We start from the raw sequence: 16,103 nt of genomic DNA on the forward strand, positions 1-16,103 counted from the left end.
CACCACCCTTATGGCAGAAAGTGAAGAGGAACTAAGAGCCTCTTGATGAAAGTGAAAATGGAGAGTGAAAAAGTTGGCTTAAAGCTCAACATTCAGAAAATTAAGATCATGGCATCCAGTCCCATCACTTCATGGCAAAGAGATTGGGGAAACAGTGGAAATAGTGGCAGACTTTATTTTGGGGAGGGAGGGGGGCTCCAAAATCACTGCAGATGGTGATTGCAGCCATGCAATTAAAAGACGCTTACTCCTTGGAAGGAAAGTTATGACCAACCTAGACAGCATATTAAAAAGCAGAGACGTTATTTTGCCAAAAAGGTCCATCTAGTCAAGGCTATGGTTTTTCCAGTGGTCATGTATGGATGTGAGAGTTGGACTATAAAGAAAGCTGAGTGCCGAAGAATGGATGCTTTTGAACTGTAGTGATGGAGACGACTCTTGAAAGTCCCTTGGGCTCCAAGGAGATCCAGCCAGTCCGTCCTAGAGGAAATCAGTCCTGAATATTCATTGGATGGACTGATGTTGAAGCTGAAACTCCAATATTTTGGCCACCTGATGCGGAGAACTGACTCATTTGAAAAGACCCTGATGCTGGGAAAGATTGAAGGTGTGAGGAAAAGGGGATGACAGAGGATGAGATGGTTGGATGGCATCACCGACTCAATGGACATGAATTTGAGTAAACTCCGGGAGTTGGTGATGGACAGGGAGGCCTGGTGTGCTGCAGTCCATGGGGTTCGCAAAGCGTCAGACAAGACTGAACGACTGAACTCAACTGAAATGAAACTAAGAAAAAACAAAACTGCAAAGAGTTTAAGAGAAAATTTTATACTTTTACATTTGTTTGAAAGAATTATCATTAACTTGAGCTGTATTTTATCTGAAGCATAAATATATATTGTATACCATTCCATTGAACATATCTACAGACTTTGACCAACTCCAATTCCCATTATACAACTGTGTTCACAAAAACAGTTCCTTACTGAAAGAAAACATGTATCTTAAAAAAAAAAAAGAAAAAAAGTAAAATAAAAGGTGCCTGGAATATTTTCTCAGACCATCAAGCAAGGAAATTTCCCCAAACATCTGGGATTACTTTAGCTTAAGTAAGTGGTTAAGTTTTCAGGAAGTTAAGGAAGAGAGTATTTATTCTATAAATTGATAAAGGGATATTGAAACAAAAGTAAGGACTAATTTTATATATTGACTTCAGGACAAAATGAACATCAGTAGAGGTACACTGTAGACTAAAAGAGTTAAAATATTGCAAATCATTTCATTTATGTAAAGGTAGTGCTAAGTCGTGTCCAACTCTTTTTCGATCCCATTGAACTGTAGCCTGCCAGGCTCCTCTGTCAATGGAATTCTCCAGGCAAGAATACTGGAGTGGGTTGCCATTTCCTTCTGCAGGGGAACTTCCCAACCCTGGTCTCCTGCATTGCGGGCAGATGCTTTACTGACTAAGCTATGTGGGAACCTTCATTTATGTAAATATATGGTTTAATATCATTCAAGCGAAAATTTTTCTAAATTTTCCCTGCAACTTAAAAATAGTTTAAAAAAATTAATAAGATTTGAAACTTGCAATGAAAAGAATTTTTCCCTAACAAAGGCAAAGTCTTCCCTGGTGGTCCAGTGGTTGAGACTTCACCTTCCAATGCAGAGGCTATGAATCTGATCCATGGTCAGGAAGCTAAGGTCCACATGTGCCTGCCAAATTGCTTCAGTATGTCTGACTCTTTGCAGCCCTATGACTGCAGTATCTTTAATTAGTTGGGGAATTACGTATTTCACTTTGTCACACAGTATTAGAAGAATAGAGGTTGAAATTAGAGGTATATTTTTATCTCACACCTTAGAGAGCTTTCAAAACAGGACCTAAAGAAATAATAAACTACAGGACCTAAAATGATAAATAACCAATGTCATAGATAAAATACTGACTATAGTTTTATAATCTTTGATAGAGTACATCAATACTGTATATGCCACAGACAAAAGACTATTTCATTAAAATGTAATAATGAAGGCAGAAGGAACAGGCCACGCATTAAAATTAGTATAACTAAAATATTTATTAAAATATTAATTAGAATAGAATATAGTAGGACATAAAAAAGTATCAGTAATCACCTCAGTGTTGACACTATACAGTTAAAAAAACGACCAAGAAATGCTGCTAATATGTATGAAGGGGCAGTCCTTAGAAAAAGTAAAACTTTTAACATATGGCTCACAAATCATCAGAAAAACACAAATGAATTTGAGGTGACATTCTATTATTTTCAACTATAACATACATTATTTTGGATCAAATTCCTCTGAAAGAAGTTTTACCTTTCACTTGCTATGACAAACCATAATAAATTAAGCATGTTTACAACTAACAGTTCTTTGTGTAAATTGACATAACTGACATGTGGCATCACACTAGTTTCAGGTGTACAGCGTGATTCATTCACATGTATAGGGAAATGATCACCACAGTGAGTCTAGTTAACATCCATCAACACACATAATCACAATTTTCTTGTGATAAGAACTTTTACGATCTACTGTTCAGTTCAGTTCAATCGCTCAGTCGTGTCCAACTCTTTGCGACCCCATGAATTGCAGCACGCCAGGCCTCCCTGTCCATCACCAACTCCCGGAGTTCACTCAGGCTCGCGTCCATCGAGTCAGTGATGCCATCCAGCCATCTCATCCTCTGTCGTCCCCTTCTCCTCCTGCCCCCAATCCCTCCCAGCATCAGAGTCTTTTCCAATGAGTCAACTCTTGGCATGAGGTGGCCAAAATATTGGAGTTTCAGCTTTAGCATCATTCCTTCCAAAGAAATCCCAGGGCTGATCTCCTTCAGAATGGACTGGTTGGATCTCCTTGCAGTCCAAGGGACTTTTTTTTTTTTTTAATTTTTTAACTTTACAATATTGTATTGGTTTTGCCATATATCAAAATGAATCCGCCACAGGTGTACATGTGTTCCCCATCCTGAACCCTCCTCCCTCCTCCCTCCCCATACCATCCCTCTGGGTCATCCCAGTGCACCAGCCCCAAGCATCCAGTATTGTGCATCGAACCTGGACTGGCGACTCGTTTTATATATGATATTATACATATTTCAATGCCATTCTCCCAAATCATCCCACCCTCTCCCTCTCCCACAGAGTCCAAAAGACTGTTCTATACATCAGTGTCTCTTTTGCTGTCTCGTATACAGGGTTATTGTTACCATCTTTATAAATTCCATATATATGCGTTAGTATACTGTATTGGTGTTTTTCTTTCTGGCTTACTTCACTCTGTATAATAGGCTCCAGTTTCATCCACCTCATTAGAACTGATTCAAATGTATTCTTTTTAATGGCTGAGTAATACTCCATTGTGTATATGTACCACAGCTTTCTTATCCATTCATCTGCTGATGGACATCTAGGTTGCTAGAGTCTTCTCCAACACCACAGTTCAAAAGCATCAATTCTTCGGTGCTCAGCTTTCTTCACAGTCCAACTCTCACATCCATACATGACTACTGGAAAAACCATAGCATAGCCTTGGTCAACACTGAAATCAGACTGATTATATTCTTTTGCAGCCAAAGATGGAGAAGCTCTATACAGTCAGCAAAAACAAGACTGGGAGCTGACTGTGGCTCAGATCATGAACTCCTTATTGCCAAATTGAGACTTAAATTGAAGAAAGTAGGGAAAACTACTAGACCATTAGGGTATGACCTAAATCAAATCCCTTATGATTATACAGTGGAAGTGAGAAATAGATTTAAGGGCCTAGATCTGATAGATAGAGTGCCTGATGAACTATGGACTGAGGATCTACTGTTAGCAACTTTCAAATATAGTATTATTATTAACTATTTGAGAAGGAAATGTCAACCCACTCCAGTATTCTTGCTGGGAGAACGCCATGGACAGTGGAGCCTGACAGACTACAGTCCATGGGGTTGCCGAGTTGGACGTGACTTAGCGACTGAAAAACTATAGTCATCATGCTGTATATTACATCCCCAGGACTTGTTAATTTGACAACTGGTAATTCTTTATGCTAACCTAAACTCTGAAAGATGTTGAAAACCTGAATACTCTGAGATTTACATATGTATATATGTATGGTCTCCTCACCCACTTTTACCTCTTTTACAAAACCCCTCCAATTTGGGGTGTATTTCATATAAGATTTATAGAAATAAGACTTTATGGTATAACTCTTTCCCCTCATATTTCAGTTAGTGAAATCTCGCTGAGGGAGAGATGACTTCAGAGCAGGCTCAAATTGGGAGGGGAGAGGTGGATAATGGTGGTAATATACTTCATTTTCTCAGCAAACAAACTTTCAACATACATGAATATAAAAATACTTTTGTTTCAAACTCAGAAGACATAAATATTTTAGCCCAAATAGGCATTGTTAGATTTCCTGAGATATTTTCCTTCTAAGAATGTGAAAGTTATCTGAAGACAAGTGTTACTTACTTGATGGGAATTTGCTGTCAGGACTCTGCGTTGCAGGGGTAGCATCTGTGCAGAAGTGGGAAGTGGATATTTTAGCCCGAGGGAAAAGATTTTGATTTCATGATGTCATCCCCCTGATGGGGAGTGATTATCGCTTCACCTGTAATTGCAGTGACAGTACCTGCAAGGGGAGTGGACACTGTGGAAAGCATTTGTGACTTGTGTGTATTACTGGAAACTATTAATTTCCAACTAAAAATTTCCAGTGGGAGTTACAGAAGTAGCTGGGGAACAGCTTAACTAGGAAAAATGAAAGTGGAAAACAATCTCAAGGGCAGCTAAGCAGAGGACACAGAGATCCAAGTAAGGTAATGGAGGTGAGCACGTGACTCCAATGGATGTCGAACCATCAGGAGAGTTTTGACACAAAAATCGTTTGATTGTTTCCCAAAGTGCAGGAAGTTTTCTGAAGTTGAAAGCAGAAATAGTGTTAGTAGAGCAAAGGGAGTTTCCAGGTTGGTATAAGTCAATGGGAATACTGTGTTTCAGCAAATATTTATTGTATCTCTTCTGTGGATCAAGGACTTTTTTTTTTGCCTTATATCAGTATCCAAAACTTCAAATTCTCCTTATGGAACTTAAACTGTAGTTGCTAGAAACATACAATCAACAGAGCACCTCAGTTACTAGCTTGCATTGTATTTCTATTTATGGAAAACAGAACAGGAGTAGGACAGTGGACTAGGGTGGGTTGAAATAGTAAAGAGTGTCCCCAGCAGAACTCACAGCCAAGATGGCATCTGTGGGAAGAGCTGGAGTTTTGAGGGCTCTTACGTATTTGTCGTCTTGCTTTACTGTGTGAGGCAAGACCTCCAGTAGGACCTCCAGCACCATGTGGTATCAGTGCAGAGAGTGGCCGTCTTCTTTTGATTTCTGATCTCAAGGGAATAATTTTACAGTCAAGTTTGAGATAGATTTTCTAAGGAATTAGTTCATATTCTTTATGAGTGAAGATTCCTTTATCTTGGTTTTATAAATATTTTCTCTCCATGTGTACACATTTTCTTTTTAATGTTTTGAGACTAAATTGGGAACATTAAACCCTTGGACCAATGAATACTTTGGTTATGGTTCCTGAATGAACAGTAATTCACATATTCTGAGTACAATGAACAAATCGTGAAATTTTATGTTGAAGCAAGTGCATTATATGTTTCACACACAATGTTCAAGTGTTTTCACTCTATCAGTCATAAGGGAAATGAAAATTAAAACCTTAATGACAGATCATTCCAAGTGCAGAGGAAAGCATAAAATAAACACTGATGACACCAAACATTGGCAGAATCCACAGTCGCTGATTTGGGAATGCGGAATGGCAAGGGCACTTGGGGAAGATTATCACTGACAACAATGGATAATACGTGAACAGCAGTACGTGAACCGTGAACTTCCATGTTCAAGCTCGATTAGAAAAGGCAGACGAACCTGAGACCAAATTGCCAACATCCGCTGGGTCATCGAAAATGCAAGAGAGTGCCATAATAACATCAATTTCTGCTTTATGGACTATGCCAAAGCCTTTGACTGTGTGGATCACAACAAACTTTGAAAAATTCTGAAAGAGATGGGAATACCAGACCACCTGACCTGCCTCCTGAGAAATCTGTATGCAGGTCAGGACGCAACAGTTAGAATGGGACATGGAACAACAGACTGGTTCCAAATCGGGAAAGGAATACGTCAAGGCTGTATATTGTCACCCTGCTTATTTCACTTATATGCAGAGTACATCATGGGAAATGCCAGGCTGGATGAAGCACAAGCTGGAATCAAGATTGCTGGGAGAAATATCAATAACCTCAGATATGCAGATGACAACATCCTTATGGCAGAAAGAGAAGAACTAAAGAGCCTCTCAATGAAAGGGAAAGAGGAGAGTGGAAAAAGTTGGCTTAAAACTCAACATTCAGAAAACTAAGATCATGGCATCTGGTACCATCATTTCATGGCAAATAGATGGGGAAGCAATGGAAACAGTGAGAGACTTTATTTTGGGGGCCTCCAAAATCACTGCAGATGGTGAGTGCAGCCATGAAATTAAAAGATGTTTGCTCCTTGGAAGAAAAGTTATGACCAGCCTAGACAGCATATTCAAAAGCAGAGACATTGCCAACAAAGGCGCATCTAGTCAGGGCTACGCTTTTTCCATAGTCACGTATGGATGTGAGAGTTGGACTATAAAGAAAGCTGAGCGCCGAAGAATGGATGCTTCTGAACTGTGGCATTGGAGAAGACTCTTAAGAGTCCCTTGGACTCCAAGGAGATCCAACCAGTCCATCCTAAAGGAAATCAGTCCTGAATGTTCATTGGAAGGACTGATGCTAAAGCTGAAACTGCAATATTTTGGCCAAATATTGGAGTTGATATGAAGCTCTTCTGATGTGAAGAGCTGAATCATTGGAAAAGACCCTGATGCTGGGGAAGACTGAAGGCAGGAGGAGAAGGGGACGACAGGATGAGATGGTTAGATGGCATCACCGACTCAATGGATATGAGTTTGAGTAAACTCCCAAGAGTTGATGATGGACAGGGAGGACTGGTGTGCTGCAGTCACGGGGTTGCAAAGAGTTAGACATGACTGAGTGACTGCACTGTACTGACTGGACAATAAGAAATTGTCCTAAAGGAGCAATGAGAAAAAAAAATTAAATATTTAAGAATCCACAAATTCATGTGTATGTGAATAAATGAATGAAACTTTATGAATGATTAGTAGAGGAAATGGGAGGTCAGTTAGGGTCAGGTAAAATATATAGACTGAGAGTTAGAAAGTACTCAGTTGTTTTTAAAACTAGTGATAGAAATTTGTCATTGATCAGGATATTTATATGTTTTCAAAATATCTCCTAATTAATTATTAAATATAATGGGGAAAGTATTATGTTTAAAGTCTAGAAGCCTGACAAAATTTAAGTGACAAAAATAATCAGTTTTGAAAAATACGAACATCTTTCTCCTATACAAAACTGTGAGAGACATTTTCCCTGCAAAATATCTAGAAACTTATTCAGATAAGTTGAAAACATTAGAGAAATAGAGGGGAAAGTTTCAAACTAGAGGGCCTGTCACGTAAAAAACGACAAGTCCAAGGAACTCAGTTGAAGGCTGAGGAACTGTTTTGTGAAAGGACTTTTATAAAGAAACGTGGAAACTAAATGTAATGCATTAATTTCATTTGGTCCTACAGAAAGAAAAATATGAAGAGGAATATTGGAACAAATGATAATGTAATATGTATGTTGTTTAAATAATAGTATTGTGTCAATATTGAAATTCCTGATTTTATTACAGAACTCTGATTATGTATAAGAAGTTCTCTAAGTCTAAAGGAATTATGCACTGAAGTACTCATTGGTATATAGGAAAAATTTAAATTATATGCTAGTTGTTCAGAAGATATATATATGTATATATAAACATATACGTACACATACATACACGATGTGTGTTTGGTGAAAGAAAAAAGAAGTAAATGCAGCAAAAGATAATTATTAAATTTGGAAAAAGTGTTCACAAGTATATATTTTTAAAATTCTTGTGGCTTTCCTGTAAGTTGGAAATTGTGTCAAAATTTTTTAAATGGAAAAATTGTTTCATGTGTTTCACTGCTTAGTAAGAAATGAGATCTTTTATATAATCAACCTAAGTGAATTAAATATTTATGCAATTTCAACCTTTCTTGAAATTTTTAAAACAAACTAGAATTAGAAGGAAACTTCCTTAAACTTCTAAAAAGTATTAAGAACAAAACCCTACCACAGACATCAAAAATAAAGGTCCATTATTAAAATATTTCACCCAAGTTCAGGGATGAAAGAATTATCCCTGTGTCACATAGAGGGTTCGCCAGTGGTTCAGCAGTAGGTAAAGAATCTAGCTGCAATGCAGGAGATGCAGATTCCATCCGTGGGTCGGGAAGATCCCCTGGAGGAGGGCATGGCAAGCTGCTCCAGTATTCTTGGCCTGGAGAATCCCATGGACAGAGAAGCCTGGCAGGCTACAGTCCATAGGGTTGCAAAGAGTTGGGCATGACTGAAGCGACTGAGTACATGCACATATGTACAGAGAGAGAACGGCAAAGGAAGAAGCTACCCTGTTTTTTCTCATCTTGCTCTGTCACTCATCTGTGTCCAAGTCTTTGCGACCCCGTGGACTGCAGCACGCCAGGCCCCCCTGTCCTTCACCATCTCCCGGAGTTTACTCAAACTCATGTCCATTGAGTCGGTGATGCCATCCAACCCTCTCATCCTCTGTCACCACCTTCTCCTCCTGCCTTCAATCTTTCCCAGCATCAGGGTCTTTTCCAGTGAGTTGGCTCTTCACATCAGGTGGCCAAAGTATTGGAGCTTCAATTTCAGCATCAGTCATTCCAATGAATATTTCGGGTTGATTTCCATTACTAAAGCATTTTCTAAAATAGCATCATCAGTCTGAGTCCTACTACAAACATCCATTTCAGTTTTGTGACCCACGCCTATTCTTGTGTTTTACTATGCTCCTGTCCTTTTCTCTTTTGCATACAACCCATCAGCATATAATAATGTACAGCGTAATAACTTGAGTGCCTCACTTATGGTCTGTTTCCCTCAACCAGGATAAAAATTTCAAGGTGGCAAAATCATTGTAATGGTTTGTGTGCTGACCTATCCTCTGCACCCCAGGAACGGGTGTGACCCACATAAGCTATAGAATGAATGTTTCTTGAAGCACTCGGTGTCTCTGTGATATTCCTATCTGTTAGAACCACTCTCTGTCTTCCCTTCATTTTGACTACCCTAGAGTCTCAGGCATAAAAACAACAATTGTATTTTGAAGACAAGACTAAAACAGGGACTACAAATTTCACACAGCCATGTGTACAACTTCTCCCACTTACGGGACCTTGATGTCCTCCATTTAACTTCCACTGGGATTATTGTTCGTTTTGAACAAGTGGTTTCACTCCTCTGTTTCTGCCATTTCTGTTAGATGCCTCTCTCACCTTAATCGCTTTGCTTATGTGCACACTTCACAGATGGTTTTCACAGAGACTCACCATTCCCTTTGCAGACCTTGTCACCGCTATTACAGGTGACATGGTAATCACTTCCCAACAAGGAGATGAGGTCATAGAAACACAAAGCCTTATTTCAGAGTTGAGATGCCCCTTCTCACACCTGCGCAGTTGCGGCCCAGGCGTCTACTGTGCTGACGGGAAATACCAGTCAGGTGAGCAGCAGTGTGCTTCAGGTAAGTGTCAGATTTTGAGACCAGCTTCATTAGAAAATTCAGTCGTCCATATGGAAAAAAAATTCTGTTTCAGGGGGTTGGAATATAAAAGTATACACACACCTGTAATGCATACACACTCAGGACAGATTTTTAAATGTTTTTATTTCATATTGAAGTATAGTTAATTTACAGTGTGTTAGTTTCAAGTGTACGGCAAAGTGATTCGGTTATACATATACATATACTTTGCAGATTCTTTCCCATTTCGTTTATTACAGAACACTGAGTTCCCTGTGCTATACAGCAGGCAGGACAGGGTTTTTTCAGGATACCCTCAGCATAGTGCTACCCTCATTCACCTGTGTTGAGACCGCCTGACATCTCTCTTTCTCCTTTGTCTCTGACTCAACACAGTTTTCACTGTCAAGGTTTCATGCTACAGGCAAACGGCCAAAAAAAAAGATAGAGATGAGCTCCCAGCAGCTGAGCTGACATCTGGTGTCTGTGTTTTGTTTTGGGGTCGGGGGAGAGAGTATGTTGGGTTAAACGCAATCTGTCTTAATATGCCTTTAAAGTTCTGTTCTTGGATGAAAGTTAACTTTTATTTAGAGAAAAGTAAGGTTCATTTCATCTCCAGTGTCAGGGACAATGATTTAAAGAAACATATGGCTAACTATTGTGTTTGACAAGACGTTATAGGGACAGGTCGGATGTTTTCTGCCCCACACCAGAAGCATTATGTTTCTCCAAGATATTTCGCTATTAGCAAGAAACGGCTTTAGATATCATAATCTTGGTATTTTAGATGGTTGTTACCATAGACTTTTTTAAAGTTGAAGTATAGTTGATTTACAATGCTAATCACTGCTGTACTGCAAATATATATATTTATTTATTCTTTTCCATTATGATTTATCATAGGATACTGAATATAGTTCTTTTTGCTATACAGTAGGACCTTGTTTATCCATTCAAAAGCTTACATTTGCTAACCATAGACTTGTTCAGTGTCTAGACAGACTCAGTTGGGGAGGGGGGTGGTTGGAACATGTCTTAAAATTATGTACTATTAATACATGCCTTATTTCTTTGAAAATGTGTAGAATTTTGAGTTTTCATTTAAAATATTTGTATATTCTTTTGCCTTATGATGAAAGTCTTATTTGCCAATTATATTAATACACTTTGCATGTGTTTCTAATAATTAATGCCAAATAACTGGCAAAATGTGAGTATGGACAAATGTTTAATATACCTTATAGATACTTTTATTTTCATATATGCCTCTGTGTAACTTCTGATGTTTTTTACAAGTACACATAGAACATCATGTTGATGGACAACCAGGGAAAATTTTTTATTTGAATCTTGATATCTAATTTTGATTAATATTTTTCAACAATTATGTGACATATTTATATGTGTAAAACTACTTCATGAAGCCTAGTTTATCCTTCTATCCTGTGAAATCTTTGCCTCGATTCATATTCCTCTACTTTCTTAAAAAGAAAAAATTGGAAACATACACGTGTTTTATATCTTACATTTTTCTTCTCAGAGTGTATTGTGGCGGAAGATCTGTATCAGTGCACAGATAACTCCCTCACACATCTCTGCAGCCTCAGAGTTTCCTGTTGTGCGTTTGGCCACTTCCACTCATGCAGCAGATGACTTCATGATCGTAGTCTTCATTTCCATTGCCTTTGCACACATGAGCAAAAATTCTAAGTGCCCACTTAACGTGAGATTATATGAGATGCAGGCTTAATATTGAAAATTGAGGGACATGGTGATTATGACACACTTCTTTTCATCCTTTTCACTCTTCATTCCTCTAACTTCAGTAAAACCAGCGCCCTCTAGGCACTGATGTGATGTTTTCTGCCAGCTTGGAAATGGGGACTATATTCCTCATTCAGACAGGAATTGGCCTCATGGGAAACATCTCCCTCTTTTGTCTTTATAACTTCACTTTGCTCACTGGACATAATTTGAGGCCCATAGACCCAATCCTCATGCAACTGGTCATCGCCAATGCCACAGTTCTTTTCTCTAAAGGCATACCACAGACACTGGCAGCTTTCGGATGGAGGTATTTCCTGGATGACACTGGATGTAAACTTGTCTTCTATTTCCACAGAGTAGCCACGGGAGTTTCCTTTAGCACCACCTGCCTCTTCAATGGCTTCCAGGCCCTTAAGCTCAAGCCCAGTATCTGGAGGTGGATGGAACTCCAGATGAGAGCTCTAAGATTCATTGCCTTCTGCTGTTTCCTCTGCTGGATTGGGCATATCTTGATAAATTCTTGTATTCTTATCATAGTAAAGGGTCCACTGAATGAGAAGAACTTCAGTACGAGAAATAATTACGGGTACTGTTCTTGGTATATGACAGAGGGTTCTCTGGGCTCACTATACACAGTCATGTACTTTTTCCTTGATATTCTGAGTTTAGGTTTTATGGTCTGGGCCAGTGGCTCTATAGTTCTTTTCCTGTGCAGACACAAACGGCGAATCCAACGCATTTGCAGCCACCGAGTCTCCCCCAGACCTTCCTGTGAGGGCAGAGCCACACGCACTGTCCTGGTCCTGGTAAGCTCCTTTGTTACATTCTATACAGTCTACATCATTTTGACAATTTGGATGACTCTAGTTGCAAACCCAGGGCAGTGGATGGTGAACACCTCTGTCCTTTTGGCCACATGTTTTCCAGCATTCAGCCCCTTTGTGCTCATTATCAAGGACACGCGTATCTCTCAGTTCTGCTTTGCCTGTAGGGCAAGGAAAACACTGTTTGCTAATGTGATTGTTGTTCTATGAGTCTGTTCTCAGTGGCATTCAAATATTTATCTCAACATTTGTGAATATTTTGGGGACCTCTTAAGTGTTGGGTATTAATTAACCCTAAAAGGAAATATATTATCTGTTTCTAATGGCCAACATTAAGTATTTAAATAATTAAAACTTATTTTTATCAGCTGTTTTCACTCAAATAATTTCAAAATATTCTGACTTTAAATACTAATAGCTTATTTTTTTAAAAGGTCTGTTTATCTCTGGATAATTGAGTGTGCTCTATTTTTTAAAGTCTTACTCAATCTTTTGTAATTGGAAATCCCAGCAATTTTAATGAAGTCTAGATATAATGTACACACATGTGTAAATATCTACATTCAACTGCCAATAGCATTTATTACATACCAAAATTATGAGTCTTTAATCTTACTTAATTCCAAAATTATCAAATCTATTTTACTGTTGTTTTATAAAGTTAATATACACATGTTCAATGATTTCCTTTGTTTATTTTAAAGTTTGTGAGAAAACTATCATTTATTTTACAGTACTTTTTTAACATTTAAAAGCAATATGCTGTGCTCAGTCACTTCAGTCGTGTCCAACTCTTTGCAACCTATGGACTGTAGCCAGCCAGGCTCCTCTGTCCATGTGATTCTCCAGACAAGAATACTGGAGTGGGTTGCCATGCCCTCCTCCAGGGGATCTTCCCAACCAAGGAATCGAACCAATGTCTCTGGGGTCCCCTGCATTGTAGGCAGTTTCTTTACCCACTGAGCCACCTGGGAAGCCCATTAGCACACTAAGACCCCATAGACCTTATTCCCATTAGCTCACGGTATCAGAGTGTGGAGAAGCAAACCTACAGATCTGTCTCCCGACTACCTTCATAAGGCATGTAACTGGTCTGTTACCAACTGCACAGGCCTCCTGAACGCATGGTTTTTCCAGCCCTGCAGAGCCCGTTAAATTGCTGATGTAAGCGATATATGCAGTAGGCAAGGGCACCAGTATAAAGACAAACACTCACTGAAGTATCAGAGCAGCATTTCACATGCTCTCCTCAAGCACAGGATATGGAGTAAGTGAAGAACAGAAGCAGAAGTCATGTCCTAGAGCAGGCCTGGTGGGCACTGCCAGTGGGCTGTGCAGTAGTGTCTTTGTGTGTGTGTGTTAGTCACTCAGTTGTGTCCCACTCTTTTGCAACCCCATTGAACTGTAGCCCGCCAGGCTCCTCTGTCCATGGAATTCTCCAGGCAAGAATACTGGAGTGGATTGCCATTTCCTTCTCCAGAGTGTCTTATACAGGAATTGTTAATTTGCATGTCATAGGTCAAATTTATAAGCAATGATGTTCAGTTACTTAGTCATGTCTGACTCTTTGCAACCCCATGGACTGCAGCATGCCAAGCCTCCCTGTCCTTCACTATCTCCCAGTCTGTTGAAACTCATGTCCATTGAGTCGGTGATGCCATCCAACAATCATCCTCTGTAGCCCCCTTTCCTTTTCCAGTCAGTTATAAACAGTAATCTCTATTAAATGTTAACCTGAAAAAAATGATACCGGTTTTTGTTTTTATGTTAACCATTCTTCTATATTTTTTCATTCTTTTATTTTTAATACAACTTTCTTGAACCTTGTATTGATAACTCAGAAGAGAGTCCACCTCTTGTCAATTGGCTTGCAATAGGAATCTTTACTGTCTTAAATTAGGCTAATAGTTTTTTTAAATATAAGCTTTCTCACAAATCCCATTAACATCGACGTACTTAATCCTCCTTTGTATCAGTTTATGCAGTTTTCAGAAAGTTTGAAGAATTCACGCATTCTTGACACTTGTGCAATTACTAATATTGTGTCCACAACACATTAAGTTTGGTCCATCATTTCTATTCATTTGGTCCTTTCCGTTTCTAATAACATATCCCCATATTTGGTGACCAGGGTAATTGGAAGGGAGAAATAGGGGAAAGAATGGGGATTCCTAGAACACAGGCTTTGTTGGGGTTTCTGCAGGAAAGGCAAGGCAGGGCTGGGTAAAAAGCTTAAGGTTGGCTGGTTTGAATGATTTCCACAGGTTTTAGGGTAAATAGCCCTTTCCCTAGTCATCTAGTTCCTGGCCCTGGGTTGATTTAGGACAGGAGAAACATTCCCTTGTGTGTAAGTGGCAGGTGGCAGAGCCCTGAATCTACACTTGAATGGTGTGCTCCAGGGAGGCTATTTGCAATAGGAACACAACTCTAGCTCTGAGGTTGGCCCTGTGATTAGTCTCTGCCAAACTGACAGATACAGAATCTAAGAAAGTACCCATTAGAGAGTCAGTGAGTCACTCAGTCATGTCTGACTCTTTGTGACCCCATAGACTGTAGCCTAGCAGGCTCCTCTGTCCATGGGATTTTCCAGGCAATAGTACTGGAGTGGGTTGCCATTTCCTTCTCCAGGGGATCTTCCCAACCCAGGGCTCAAACCCTGGTCTCCCTCATTGTAGACAGATGCTTTACCATCTGAGCCACCAGGGAAGTCCAGAGAAGGACCCTAAGTCCAGATAAAAGGAGTTTTTACAGGTCGGCCCATAATTAGGTTTGCTGTTTTTTTATGGCATTAGCCAAGAAAACATCTGTAATTTGGGGGATCAGTGATATTATCTTGGTAGAGCTGTAAAGTACATTAAAATTGTGAGATCTACAATCAGTCTTGGTTTATGTCTCAGGGGAAGTTTGTGGGCCTAGCAGTGGTGCTGTGGGAGGGTGAAAGATGATGATTTAGTAAAGTTCATGCAAAGATTCTTGATATTTGGGTGTAACTAAGGGGAAGAAGGGAGAAGGCAATGGCGACCCACTCCAGTACTCTTGCCTGGAAACTCCCATGGACGGAGGAGCCTGGTAGGCTGCAGTCCATGGGGTCGCAAACAGTCAGACCCAACTGAGGGACTTCACTTTCACTTTTCACTTTCATGCATTGGAAAAGGAACTGGCAACCCACTCCAGTGTTCTTGCCTGGAGCATCCCAGGGACGGGGAGCCTGGTGGGCTACCGTCCACGGGGTCGCACAGAGTCAGACACGACTGAAGTGACTTAGCAGTAGCAGCAGCAAGGGGAAGTGGTCATGGTCAGAGATACAGTGCAAGAAATTGTGGTGTAAATGGAGGGGCTGGCAGGAGAAGGCACTGGGAGCTGAGGATTCCTCTGCCCAAGAAGTAAAGGGGTTGGTTGATCTGAGTCAGGTGCCTCCTGAGGAAATCATTAATCTCCACTAATATTTAGAATGGCACTGGGACTTCCCTGGCTGACTAGTGGTTAGGCCACTGTGCTTCCACTGCAGGGGACCGGGTTCCATTGCTAGACCTAGATCCCACATGACACAACTAAGATTCAGTGCAGTTAAAAGTTCTCTCCAAGATTTTCACAGAGGTAGTCATATAGACAAAACATGTAATAGAACAAAAACTAAGCGCTGTGCCAACGCTCTTTTAACATTTTGACTGTAATCATGTCTCCGCTTTTATGTTGAGAGTCCTGAGTTTAAGGCCTCTTCTTTTACTCCATTAACCATAGGCTTTGCTCT

General features: G+C 39.8%; 2 protein-coding genes across 2 annotated transcripts in view; one reads left to right on the plus strand and one right to left on the minus strand.

Annotated features, from left to right (window-relative positions):
• Nucleotides 1-16,103, minus strand: part of LOC133229775 (uncharacterized) — a 425,664-nt gene that overhangs the window by 111,450 nt on the left and 298,111 nt on the right. The gene's annotated exons all lie outside the window — the stretch shown is intronic.
• On the plus strand, nucleotides 1,431-15,533 carry LOC133231174 (vomeronasal type-1 receptor 1). The gene has a single exon (XM_061389469.1). The coding sequence runs from the start codon at nucleotides 11,618-11,620 to the stop codon at nucleotides 12,560-12,562; it is 945 nt and encodes a 314-aa protein (XP_061245453.1). The 5' UTR covers nucleotides 1,431-11,617; the 3' UTR covers nucleotides 12,563-15,533.

Source organism: Bos javanicus, chromosome 18 (assembly GCF_032452875.1).
Source record: "Bos javanicus breed banteng chromosome 18, ARS-OSU_banteng_1.0, whole genome shotgun sequence".
Lineage (NCBI taxonomy): Eukaryota > Metazoa > Chordata > Mammalia > Artiodactyla > Bovidae > Bos > Bos javanicus.